This window comes from Odocoileus virginianus, chromosome 25, assembly GCF_023699985.2.
Source record: "Odocoileus virginianus isolate 20LAN1187 ecotype Illinois chromosome 25, Ovbor_1.2, whole genome shotgun sequence".
Taxonomy (NCBI): domain Eukaryota; kingdom Metazoa; phylum Chordata; class Mammalia; order Artiodactyla; family Cervidae; genus Odocoileus; species Odocoileus virginianus.
Window position 1 is genome coordinate 11382985 of NC_069698.1, and position 14493 is coordinate 11397477.

General features: G+C 37.1%; 1 protein-coding gene across 2 annotated transcripts in view; it reads right to left on the bottom strand.

Annotated features, from left to right (window-relative positions):
• The window catches only part of TBC1D23 (TBC1 domain family member 23), a 55573-nt gene that overhangs the window by 23461 nt on the left and 17619 nt on the right, over positions 1-14493 (bottom strand). For both annotated transcript variants that reach the window (XM_020916716.2, XM_020916717.2), the window contains exons 2-9: positions 13893-14004; positions 11970-12075; positions 10567-10771; positions 6092-6215; positions 3231-3355; positions 3093-3139; positions 2248-2351; positions 767-889 (exon numbers count right to left, since the gene is read on the bottom strand). In XM_020916716.2, coding sequence (XP_020772375.2) covers positions 767-889; positions 2248-2351; positions 3093-3139; positions 3231-3355; positions 6092-6215; positions 10567-10771; positions 11970-12075; positions 13893-14004 — 946 coding nt within the window. The remainder of the gene's footprint in view (positions 1-766; positions 890-2247; positions 2352-3092; positions 3140-3230; positions 3356-6091; positions 6216-10566; positions 10772-11969; positions 12076-13892; positions 14005-14493) is intronic.

Genomic DNA, 14493 nt, shown 5'->3' on the forward strand with positions numbered 1-14493 from the left:
CCACAAACTTATCAACAATGCAATTCACATAAGGATTAAATAAATGTCTTCTGGGGTGACAGCAGCCTCTCCAATGCCAATCTGAACTGGAGACGTTCACACGGGTCTCTTTAAACTGGATTACAAGTTTTTTTTTAAATAATGGTTCTAATGAGAAAACCACACAAAACTCTTGTTTTAAAAATATCTATTGTAAAAGGCCTATCTTCCCATGTTCTTTCCTCTTCTCTCCATCTTTGAAATACATCCCACCTTTCATATATACACACATAATTAACTGCTGCACTATTAGAAATAAAGAACTTATATTGAAAAAACTGGCTCATCAGATTTTCATAAATACAATAGAGAAAAAATTATGGTATATCCTCAATTCTCCTTTGTAAATGCCTTTTGGCATTAAACCATGTAATTCAATTATCAATATAAGTGTCTAGAATTTAACTATGAAATAGTAAATTCACCCTTTCAAGTATTTTATATAACATTCAGTCGCCCTGTTAAAACATGAAAGACAATTTGGCAATTTACAAAAACTGGTGTCAAAAATAATTAGCTGTTTGACAAATAAAATAACAGACAAGCTGGCAGTTTAAAAATAAGCACAGGGACAGAAGATTTAACACATTAATCATTCAAAAAAAGCAAAACAACTACATTGTTATAATAAAAGAATTTCGTGATAACCAACAAACAGGGAGGAGACACTGATTCCCTGCATTTAAGGGGATCATCCTGTAACGAACAGTAGGCTTTTTTAATTTACCCCTTGAAGCTGATTTGCTTGAAGGATCTCTGACACTGAGATGGCCAGGCAAAGAGCCTGACTCAGATCTGCATCGTCGTCCTTAATTCCCAACAAAGTACTGCCAAACAGATGGTGATTATCCTGTGTGAAGAGGAATTTTTAAAACTTTATGAAGAAAAAAAATAAAATCAAACCTCCCTCCTAAAACAATTCTCAGCAGACCAAGATAAAAGATAAAATAATTATATAACATCTTTGAGTCATGTGATTTAACTTATTGTATCAAATCTTCTAGGCAAAAAGCTACAAAAATGGTACATACAAAGCCCGTGTTTGAGTTCACACAAAATGAAAGACTAAGAAAAAAATAACACATTCTACACACCTATTTTCTATACTATCACATACATTTAAACAGCAAATTTTAAAATGGTTACAACATTTTACACTTTAATATTGAATAAAAATTGAAATATGGCATAAATTATGTAATATGCTGCTAGTAAAACCTGCTCTAATTAGCAATTGCTAGTGCAGTTTATTTACTATGCCTGAAGAATAAAAACTATTGTCTTAAAAGGCTGGAAAGTAAAGGATAAGACTTCTTTTTCATCTAGTATCATAACCACTACCTCGCCATCTAACTTAGTCAACATTGTTTGGAACTGAGGTAATCTATATAAGGCAATTATTAAAATAACTGAAATTAGTCCTGAAAAACAAATCTCTTTTATAATTAATTTTGAGGGAAATGTTCTTAAAAAGTTTCCATCATCTGCCTCCTGGACACACTATACTGAACATAATTTAATCTCATCTTAATCTTTCAGGAACATGATAACTTTCAACTAACAATCATGATTACAGAATGCCTTAAAAATCAAAACAAGACAATAATGTTCTCATGAGCACTTGAGGTCACAAATTGTTTATAAATGGTACTTCCGTGCCTCCTCCATTACTAGCTTTAGAATCGATAGAGTTTTAGTTTCTAGAAGTTCACAGCACTTGGACTTCTAATCTGATGTCATTTCTCTTGAAAGCACTTGACTGATCTGAGGAAGTTTCAAGGTCTCCATGGAGCTTAAGTGACCCTTTTCTTGTGTAAAAGAGAGCTCAGCATCATTAAAAGTTGGAGTTTTAACTTTAACTCCAGATAAAGAAGGCATAATGATACCTCCTCAATCAGATTTCTGTAACACAATTTTTGAAGTCAAGGAAGCATTAATTTAAAAAATACCTTATAGTCAATTTTCTCATGATCAGAAATAATAATCAGAGGAGAGGTAAAATGGCTCCTAGCATATTTGTATATACTATCTTTTTTAAATGTCTATTCCTCTATGAGGGAGAATATTTATAGTGGAAAAAATCACACAAAACTGTAATACGTAGAAAGAATGACAACCTAGAGTACTTTAACTGAAGTGGATACAACATAAACATAAAACAATGCACAAAATGTGAAATACTGAAGTAGGTCATTTCCTGTCCGATACCTTCCTAAATGAAGCTGGTGTTTTACTGCAATAATACTGAGCCAGAGAGAAAAGGTCTTCTATATCTTCTAGATTCAAACTGGATGGAGTATTTTCCAAGAACTCTGAAATAGGATTATAAATTAAATAATATTTTCAAAAAATTTTGCTTGTAAAGTATACAACAATAAACATTATTTATAGATCAAAGTTGGTTTATCTTCAACATTATAGTTTTATAAATGGAATTTCAACAATGATGCACAGAAAACTGCTTGAAGAGATGTGGATTTTCCCCAGAGGAGCTGAAACTCTAAATATAATCCTGCTATTAGTGACTGATGGTGTCTGGCAATCAAATCAAATTCATTAACCTTGATTGGAATACTGTGATTCACTTAACAAACACAAATGCAAGGGCCCCTACAAATAAAAAATAACCAAGAAATGGTTATTTCTTAAGGAACTTCAACTAAATCTGTGCGGGCTGGAGTGGGGAGAACCCAAAAGGAGGATCAACATTTCAACAATGGAGATACTTACAAGAGTCGGGTATTCAAAGGAAAATTAATGAAAGAAGGGAAAGGGAGAGAGAGAGAGAGAGACCAGTTTATTTAAACACTGAAATCAAAGAAATAGTGTACAGAAGAGAACTGAATGAGTGAAAAAAACATGTAGGGATGAATGAGGGCAGCAAATCAGGGGAGACCATCTTTAAGGCCTGTATGTGGACAGTGTGTAAGATCTGAAGGGAACCTCGGAGCCCTTCTAGACTAATCTTCTAAATTCACATAACAGATGAGAAAACGAGTTTTAGAAAATTAAGTGACTTGAAAAACGTCTTCTCCACATTAAGTGATACTTACGGATAACTTCTTCTTTGCTGTCAGACTCCTGCCCTAAAATGACTTCTCTGTAAAAGAGAATCACATGAATTTGAGTTAAATATTAAGAGAGCACCCTGAGAACAGAGAGGAGAAAAAGCCAGGCAACTTGATACTTACTTTGCATTAACAAGGATTATTAACATTAAGAAATAAATAAAAAATGGATCCGCCTGTTGTAGATATCCATCCCATATTGTCTGCGTGACTTCAGTGGAACAGTAACAGGCAAAAAGGCTCCCAAGCTGTAATCAGGAAATGAAATGAGAAATATAAACCACTGGAAATGACTTGCTCTTTTTAAAGTGTTAAGGCAAATGCCTAAGTAACATTATAACAAACTGTCCGTACCTGATATTTAACATGGACCTTAATTTTACTGTATGTAATCCAAAGGAAAGACTATGTGGATTCAAGGCACAATGAAGCCCCTGACTAGCTGTGTGCCTTAGGGCGTGTCACTTAACCTCACGAGCTTTACATTTCTACTTCTTTTTTTTTTAAAGGATTATTACCCATGCTCTACCACTGTTGTGGTGAAGAGAAAGATAACTAATCCTTAATATCTAAAGTAACCTAAATTAGCACCTATCTGCCACAGCGTAATAACTAGCATCATTACCGATGAGCTCTATAAGGTAACTACCATAGTACTTACTTAACTCACTAAGTAACTGTGAAGGTCAAGCATGGTAATTTCAGTTAAGAGCACCAAATGAAATTCTAACAATTCAAAGGCCAACGGTGCCCCAAGCTTACTTGTACATAATTTGAAACAAATGAGACAACAGTGATGTCCTGCAAAACGTTTCAAGAGCTCTATGGTTTTCTATATCAATTAAAGAATTGTTAACGTATCTTCTCTAGGGCCCAACTGTGTTTTAAATTCATGAATTTAGGGATATTTTTAGATTATTCCATTTTTCTTAGATACAGAAACAATTCCATCTAGAGGTTTAAATTTAAAACATTTTTAATGAATAAAGGAAGCTAACAAGAACACATATATTTAGTGACTACTTTGTGCCAGGTACTAAATTACCGCCACACATCTTTCATTAAATGTCTCTTATTTTAAATATTCTCATGACAGGCTTTCAAAATAGACATTTTCCTCCCTGTATTATAGGTAGGAAAATAAACCTGTATGAAATAACCTTCCTAACATCACAGAGCTCGTGAGTGGTGATACCTGGACTAAAAAGAAAGGCCTGAGACTCCACAGCTGATGTAACTGCTGTTACAGTTAACCACAAAACTTTTAAAGTACAATACATAATGCTTCTAATGTTTTTTGTAGTTGTTTAAAATTTACTATTAGAAATCAGGAAGATGCAAATACAGACAGACAAGGTACGGTCAACATTGACCTCACTTAGCCAAACTAAAGCTAATCCTCAGAGATGAGTTCTCAAATCACAGGAACTGGTTTTGCTTTATCTCATGACTGGAAAAGAAAGACTCCATTCCACAGACAAGATACTGGCAGCAAGAATGAACTACTTGGGAAACTGACAGAGAGAAACTGGTTGCTTCCAAAACCAGTTAAAATCTACAACCAGCACTGAGTACTAACCCAGAGTTCTGGCCACAGAAATGGCATTTCTCAGGCATGATGTGACCAGAAAGACGTCTGGGAAAATATTCAAATTCTTAAAAGAAAACTTCTTACTTCGATACAAATAAATAGATTTAATAGCAACACATGAATCTCAGAGAACCTCCAATGTTATTATTTTTACTCAAAGCGACAAGACTGAAGCCATGAAGGAAGGGAAGAGCAGGCGGCTGCAGCCTGAGGTTTAGTATGCCAGAGCTGAAACCAGTCAGGGTCTCCAGCCAGCATCTCCCGAGTGGGTCCTCATCCCATCACCCTCTGAGACAGATCCTATTATTAGTCCCATTTTACAGATGAAGAAATCAAAGTTCAGAGGCTAAGTGTATTAAATAACGCAGTTAATAAATGGCAGAAATGGAATCCTTTCTGAAGAAAAGTTAGGTAAGACATCATCAAGAAACATGTTAAAATTCTTGAATATACGTATATTTTCTTCTGGAACATAAACGCTGTTTTAAAAAGATCTTCAAGCTACCCGATAACAGCAGTTCTCAAAATGTGGTCTGAGGAGCCTTGGACATCTCCAGGAGTATTTACAGGGGCCTTTGTGAGACCAAAGCTGTTTTCATACTAATACTCAGATTCTGCCCTTTTCATACTCATTCTCTCACAAATGAACAACAGAATTTGCCAAAGGCTACACGAAATATGGTATCATCACGAGCTGAATAAAGAGACAGATATGAGAATGCACAAGTTGCCTGTGATCTAACCAAACATCAATGAGATTTGCAAATTTAAAAATTCCACTATTCTTTCTTTTTGGGAAATAGTTCATTTTCATTTAAAATATTTACGTTAACATGGATTGGATTTATCACTACTTTTAAACGATTACCTAAAATTTCTTAATTCCTAACCAATGTGATCCACATGAATTATGGATCCTCAAAAAATGTTGAGTGTAAGACGTCCTGAGACCAAAAGGCTTGAGAACCACAGACCTAAAATAATAAAACTTACCATTTAAAATATAAATATAGAATGACAGAGTACTGAGATGTATTTTATTTTTTTTATATCAATCATTTGATAATCTTATTTTCTTTGTGACTGTAGATCAATTCTCAAAACACTATCAACAATTTAATCACATGGTTTTAAAGTGAACCGATACATACCACATATATATTTACATACATTTCTAAAACAACAAAGGCTAAACTTCATATTAAATAATTTAAACTAAAGGAAGAGCAAAAAAAAAAAACCACAATCTTTGAAGTGCTAAAAATTTTAATCCTTTGCCTTAAATAATAATGGTCTATAATTTAGCACTTTTCTTTTTCTTTGGGGGGGAGGACTAACTATAGTTTCACAGAAAGCTATTTTTCATTAAGTGTTCCTACTTTCACTTTATTACCCAGTTGAGTGCATAGGAGTCTGGAGTAATTTTCTTTGTATCAAGAAAAGAACAAAGCTCAGGCTCATGGTATTGGATGAGTAACCGGAAAAGATGAAATGGTCTCCCCTTCAGGGAACAATCCCTAAAAGACAAGAGAAGCAAAGTTTCTTGCATTAATGGGTCAGAAATGATCGCATCAGTAAGCAGTACTCGTGCAATACCCTCCTCCCCCCCTCACCCCAGAACATCCGAACCAAGAGCGCTGACGGCAAGCCGAGCTGACGCAAGCGGGGCAGACCGCTCTTGCTTGCACCTAACATACCAGACCTGACAGGAAGAAAGGGCCCATCTACAGCCAACTCCAGCAAGATTCTCTCCAGGTGAACCCAGGCAGCGCTCAGGAGAAAGGACTGAAAACAGGGACCACTCAGCTTGTTTTGATAAGCTTTGGATCCCAAAGGGAGATCTGGAGAGCCCCGAGGAAGTCCAGCTCCCTTCTTTTTCTGCCAAATAAGAAAGATCTCCCAGGAAGGCTGCAGGTTAGCTCCATAGTTAATGTACTCAATTAGGAATCCTTCAGCAAAGGTCCGAGTCTGAAATGGCCACAGACGAACATTCCAAGAGTGGACCCAGAGCCGTGACTGAAGTGGCCTGAGTACCAGAAGCTCAGAGAAAATCCCAGGAGGTGCCGAACACTGACCTTACTGAGTAACTATACTACTTCTTGCCTTGTTCCCTGGTGTCTAATAAATCTAATAAATCATCAAAAATGTACACAGCTCAAATTGCAGGCCATCTTAATAAAAGTCAATATTCACTGAGGAAACATCATGTGCCAGACACTACAATAGACTGTTTACAATGTTATCTCATTTTATCTTTACAAGCAACTCTATGAAAGGTACTATTATTACCCTCAATTTACAAATGAGAAAACTGAGGCTTCGCTGTGGTCAAGCAACTCAACCAAGGTCACGTAGCTAAGAAGTGACAGCACTAAGACTTGTACACAGAGACTGTGCATTAAACCATTATACCATATGCTACCCTTCCATATATGTAATTTAATATCTGAACTAGTGGTATTTTGGTAGACGTAGTCTTTAAAAAGCAAACTGTAAAAAAAAAAAAAAAACCAACAACTGAAGTAAGGTGAAAGATTTCACGTAAAAACATTAATGAAAAGCACTGATAAAGAATGTTTCAAAATGCTATTCAAGTGGGAATAATGAAAAATAATCTCTGCAAAACTAAGATCTAGGGTCAATGCCAGGATTTGGTATGACCATTCATCTACCATTTTTTTTTTTTCATCTACCATTTTTAATACTGCAGGTAACAAGGAAGTTTTGTAGAAAAGGCCCTAACTTGCTAATTCAGATGCCCAAAGACAGAACTGGATTCATACTGACAAGACCACCTCCTCCTTTATCTGAACACTCTCCCCACTCTATAAAGGCTAGGCATAAGATTGCTAGAACAGAACACAGAGACAGTGATCAGAAGACTAGGGACACACAGAGTAAGGACAGTTGCCTAGGCTGTGGGTCTCATCCTCGGAAGAAGTGGGACGTCTCAGGGGATCAGCCACTGCAACAGCATCTGTTCATTTAACAGCCGTGCACTGCAAGCTACTCTCCACTGCCGAGCACTGTGCTTGACAGAACTCCACTCACGTTACACCTGACTCTCTAATAAGATACTATCATGGGGTTGTTCGAGCAACCTTTGTGGGGCGGGGCCCTGTGCAGGGGTATTAACACTGCCTCTGGCTGGGGTACTGTGTTACACGTGGCATTCATGGAAACAGTAACTGGAGTCACCTGACAAAGTATGCTACACAGCCCAAGGTAAACGTCTACTAGTAAACCTCTACAATGTAGCCCACTAGTGACAACCAGCGCCACCATCCTGCAGAGACAGAGCTGGAATATCATGTCCCTTGCTATCACTAGTTCTGTTACACTGAGAAGGGGTAAAAATATAAGCGGTTGGGAGACTTAGTATAACACAGTCGCTCAGGCGAGTCTGACTCTTTGCGACCCTATGGACTGCAGCCCACCAGGCTCCTCTGTCCACGGGATTTTCCCAACAGGAATACTGGAGTGGGTTGCCATTTCCTCCTCCATTAGTATAACAGAATGACTCCCAAATGTGAATTCTAGCCTCTGCTTTACCATGAGCATAGCCCTGTATTCTGGCATCTCTAGGTCTGCTTTCCTTACATGAAGCCCTATTGCTTCAAGGTCACACCAAGGTTCTCCACTCTGGTATGTATTAGAATTGCCTGGGAATTTAAAAATCGACATGGCTCTACACAGTCTACTTATATTTGAAACATCAAGGGTCAGTATGTTTTAAAAGTTCTTTGGCTGAACAGACATTTCTCCAAAGAGGACATACAAACTGCATCTAGGCACATGAAAAAAAAATGCTCAAAATCATTAGCTATCAGAGAAATGCAAACAAAAACCATAATGAGATACCACTTCACACTGTCTGGCCATAATTTAAAAAAAAAAATGTTGGCAAGAATCTATAGAAACTGGGATCTTTTTATTCACTGCTGGTGGGATTGTAAAATGCTGCAATTGTGGAAAAGTCTGGCAATTCCTCAAAAGGTTAAACCTAGATTTACCACATGATCCAACAATCCCACTCCTAGGTACATATCCCAAAGCAATGTCCACACAAATATTTGTACAAAAATGTTCATAGTTGCATTATTCATAACAGTCAAAAAGTGAAAACAATCCAAACATTGAGCAACTATTACATGAGTAAATACAATGTGCTATTTTATTTCATTGTACGTACAATGAAATGTTACTCAGCAATAAAAAGAAATAAAAGTAATGGTATTAATATATGCTGTAATACATACAGACGAATCTTTAAAAGACAATGCTAAGTGAACAAAGGTAGTCACAAAAGACCACATATTATAAGGCTCTATTTATATGAAATACCCAAAATAGGCAAATCCACAGAGAAAGATGAGTGGCTGCCTAGGGCTGAGAGTGCTGGGGGGAAGTGGAGTTGACTGCTATTGAGTTCAGGGTTTCTTATGGGGGTGACAGAAACATTCTAAAAAGGATTGTAGCTATGGCTGCACAATTCTGTGACTATACTAAAAGCCATGGAATTGTACATATTAAAAGGATGAATTTTATATTATGTGAATGAGATCTAAAACTGTAAAAGAAAAAGAAAACAAAAACAAAAGTTGTTTAATTGATTCTAATAAGCAACCAGGATCGAGAAACTTGTAAGTTAAAGCACAAGTGTCCAATCAAACTTAGGTTCAAATCCTGACTTAGTCATACACCAGAAGTATAATGCTGAATAAGTCATTTCAAGTCTGTCTTTGCTTCAGTTTCTGTAGTTGTAAATCAGAGATATTTACCTTACAGTGATCACTGTTTAAGTGAGAAAATACAAAAAGCACCCACTGCTAACAGTGCTTTTCACACGAAAAGCAGGGGAAAAAATGGTAGTCATTTAACTATCAAGCTCTAGAATAGCAGTCCTCTTACCTTAGGTGCATACTGCAATCAACCAAGAAGCTCTAAATCTAAACAAACATCAATGCATGGCTGGCCCCTTCAGAGACCTGACCTAATTAGTCAGGTATGTAAAAGGGCATCAGGATTTTTTAACCCCACCCTCAATGACTCTCCAGTCCTCTTGCCTGGAGAATCCCACGGACGGAGGAGCCTGGTAGGCTGAAGTCTATGGGGTCCGAAGAGTCGGACATGACTGAGCAACTTCACTTCACTTCCAATGACTCCAATGTGTATCCGAGGTTCACTGCGCAGCCCAACCACTGCTCTAGATTATGTCAAAAGTGCCTTTCGGCACTAAAATTCTGACTACCTGATCCATACCTGAGAACTCCAAGAATTCTTTCTGAATTCCACCCCTCCTCCTACCCACCTCCCCTCTTCCCCGCACCTCTTCCATCCCCCCAAAACAACCCACACATCTGTCTAGACTCAATTTAAGTGTCACTTTCCCAGAGAAGACCTTCTGGACCGCCAGGCTGAGTCAGGTCACCCCCACTGTACATTCCCACAGCACTCTGTATTTCACCTTCCTAACACCCAGGGCACTTCCAATTACTTCTTCAACATCTGTATTTCTAGGACTATACTCCAGGCTGTAATCCCAGCACCTCACTGAAGACAGGGGCACTCCAAAACTTTTACTTAGACACTATAATATTATTTTTATAAGTAAAGAAATCAAGATAGAGATATCATCCAAAAAGTATGAAAAGTTATACTGCACACATAAACTCTAGAAGCACAAATTCTTAACTAAAGAAGCCTTTAAAAAATATTTATAACCACAAAAATAAAGTCAAATAACAACTATGATTCAAACAACCTTAAAAATTACTTGAACCTTTTACTTTACCATCAAAATAAATCTAACAACTTTACTTGAAAACAAACTAGAACTTCCTTCATTTTACAGCTATAATGTCTTACCTGGGAATGTACTTATTCATGATCGCATAAAAGCAGTTGTATAAATCGCTGCGTGGCAGCTGAAGATGCACCAACGGTTTGAGGAGATGTATCCAGCTAAGGGTTGAGCTATACTTAATGTTACGGGATTTACAATAAAAGGTAATTACAGATTCAATATCCAAAAGTAATTGTGCTGCCTTCTCTTCTGGCACTGAAAGTTGATCTAAAAAATAAGAGTCAAAATTAGCAAGGGGCTGCTAGACACACAGTTATTGGACAAAATACTTGCTTACAAAATATATGATATGATCTTACTGCATTTAGAGCATGTCAAGGAAAAAATAAAACTACATAAAAGTATATTTTTCCTTATACCTATTCATATTCACTAGCAATTCAGGATTTATTAGCCTAATACTGGACCTACATGTATGTTTCATATATGTATACATCATATGTGTGTGTACATGAAAGTAATGAAAAGTGAAAGTGTTAGTCACTCAGTCATGTCTGACTCTATGCGACCTATGGACTATAGCCCACCAGGTTTCTATGTCTATAGGATTCTCCAGGCAAGAATACTGGGATGAGTAGCCATTCCCTTCCTCAGGGGATCTTCCTGACCCAGCGATAGAACCTGGGTCTCCTGCATTGCAGGCGATTACCATCTGAACCACCAGGGAAGAGGGGTGTGTGGGGGGGGTGGGTGTATAAAAGAATGCACAATGTGAAGCAAGAAAGGAGGCATCACCCACATTCCTGGAAAGCAAAAAAGCGTTTTCCAAATAACAGATTATAAGGATTATCCTCTACCCCAGGACGGGCAGCGGCCACTATGGCTTTGTTGAAGGGAGGGAAAGTGATTCATTCTCCATCACCAAATTCCCTATCCTTTGCCTAGCAATAATGTTTCTGTTGAGGTTAGCCCATAAAAAAGTCTATTTAGTCAATAATCTAACTAAAAAATGACAGAGAAACAAAAAGACACCAATGGGCTATAGATGAATTAAAAAAGAGAAATATAAACCAAAATAATTTAATCTTCAAAAGACAGTGTGGGGGATTTGAAACCTATTCACCCATGATCTGTAACAGCTTTTCTAGAGCAGATCATGACTTATGACTCACAGAGAAACTTCGGAACAGCTCCTTTTAACCTGAGGGCTGTATACAATCATACAGATCGTCAATAACACAAAAAACAATTTAAAAATACTAAAAATCAGACTCCCTTTCTTAAATGTTGACATTAGTTCATACGAATTTCCAAAGAGATGTTCTAAAACTATGCCCTTTAAATATATTCCAAATTCAACAAATCCCCAATTATAACAAGTTCATTCTACTAAACAGTGACTCCTCCATCCAAAAGTTATTATTTGCAGAATTTATCACTATTTGAAAACAATTATTAAACTTACCAATGAACTCCAGACAATCTTTGTGAATAGTGTTCTGTTCTGGCAGGTCTAAAATACCATCCCATGATGCCAAACTATCACCTTTTCCTGCAACATTTAAAGCAATCTGGAAGAAAGAGGAAAAAAAAGCAACTGGCTCCTTATGTTATTTCTCACTCTTGAAAAATATGTTATAATAATAATAGAAGCCTGGATATAGGGATAATACTGTATACTTCAAAAATTACAAAGTAAAATGTCTATACCAATTTTACTACTTTATGTTAAACCAGTGAATAAAACGAATTACACAAAGTACTTACATAATATTTTACACATGCAAGCTTATTTCAAGCAAACATCATTAATGCTATAGAATGAACCTTTGTGTCCCCTCCCCCAAATTCATTTATGTTGAACAAATTCCCGATGTTTTGGTATTCACAGGTGGGGCCTGTGAGAGGTGAGTAAGTCTCGAGGGTGGAGCACTACATGAATGGACTGGCCTCCTTATACAGAAGACCCTACTTAGCTCCCCTGTTCCCTCAGTCATGTGAGAACACATTAAAGAATTACAATTCTTATTTAATAGTGTTATGGTTATTTTTAAAGTCTTTAGACTTTCATACTAAAGATTTTAGTGCCCTGCCAAGGATTTGCTTTAAAATAATACAGTGGGTGGGGTGGGGAGAAAAGGATAGAATTCTAATCAAATAAGATCAGCCAAATGTTCAGTTCAGTCACTCTGTCGTGTCCATCTCTTTGAGACCCCATGGACTGCAGCACGCCAGCCTTCCATATCCATCACCAACTCCCAGAGCTTGCTCAAACTCATGTCCATTGAGATGGTGATGCCATCCAACCATCTCATCCTCTGTCATCCCCTTCTCCTCCTGCCTTCAATCTTCCCAGCATCAGGGTCTTTCTAAGGAGTCAATTTTTGCATCAGGTGGCCAAAGTATTGGAGGTTCAGCAACATGGCCGAACGCTGACAACAGTTACAACTCAGGGATGGGTACACGGGGGTTCACTAAACGTGTCTCTATGTTTTCACATGAGTTTTAAATTTCTGTAACATTTAGAATACTAAGCACAGGTATAATTCCATTTCTGTTACATATATATATGTGCGGGGGGAAAAAATAAGATGTGACACTGAGATATTACTATGTGTTTTACCTGTAAGTGGTAGATAACAGACGATTTTTTTATGTTATCCTTTGCTTACATGTTTTAACAATGGGAACTACTTTTTTAATAGTAACAAAATCTTAATTTAAAATTAAAAAATGATAATACACATGTACTAGAGAACAGCTGAAGCAGAAAATAGAGCAAAGGAAAATCTGTAATTCTAACACCTGGAGACCTATTTCCTCTCCCATCTTTTTAATTTTTTTTTTAAATATAGCTGAGATTAATTCCATATCTGCAATTATATGTCCTATTTTACTCACTGGTTACACTTTCCCATTCCACTGAATAATCTTCATAAACATAAATTCTAATGGTTACAAAAGGAAGCACTGCCTTTCAAAACCTAAATTATTAAATATACCAAACACTACAGAAACACGGGCTTCCCTGGTGGTTCAGACGGTAAAGAATCTGCCCACAATGAAGGGAGACCCAGGCTCAATTCCTGGGTCAGAAAGATCCTCTGGAGAAGGAAATGGCAACCCACTCCAGTATTCTTGCCTGGGAAATCCCAAGGACAGAGGAGACTGGCGGGCTACAGTCCACGGGGTCGTAAAGTGTCAGACACTAAAACTTTCCACATGCACAGAAACTCACACTTTAGCAAGCTGCTCTATTTGATAAATTTTCTAAATGTGGAATGCACGTAACATTATAAAGTCCTCTGCAACTAAGACAGCTGAAAATCAAATTTCTCAAATATTGTTCTTAAGTGATTACATTTTACTTGTTTTAGTTTCCAGTTACCTTCCAAACTTTAGCCCTCAGATCAGCAGGCAGTGGCCTCCCTTGAATTATATTTCTCAAAGTTTCAAGATCACAACCTCCTGCTTCCAGAGCTTCTTCAAGATCTTTTTCCCTGAAAAACAAGTCCTCTTTATTAAGACAAATTTTTGGTTTTTTTCCTTCCTCAGTACTTCCTCAATAAATATGGCCTATTAAAGGTTAGCCTGCAATGCAGGAGTTGCAGGTTCGATCCCTGGGCTGGGAAGATCCCCTGGAGAAGGAAATGGCATCCCACTCCAGTATTTCTGCCTGGAGTATCCCATGGACAGAGGAGACCGGGGGCTACCTTCCACAGTGCTGCAAAGAGTTGGACACGACTGAGCAACAGTACATACCAAGAAAAAAAGGTTCTCAGTAGCCAAAATGCAGTATCAAACCATATACTGCATTTTGTTTTCTTGAAAGGAAATCTCAGGTTTCAAATAGTCAATCTACTCTTATTTTACACTTAGTTCCAGCAAGCTTAGTTATCTGTTTTCTAAGATTAGAGAAATTTTAAAAAAGTAAACAGGACAAATAGTATTAAGAATACACAGTAATAGTAATATTCACAGTAGTGATA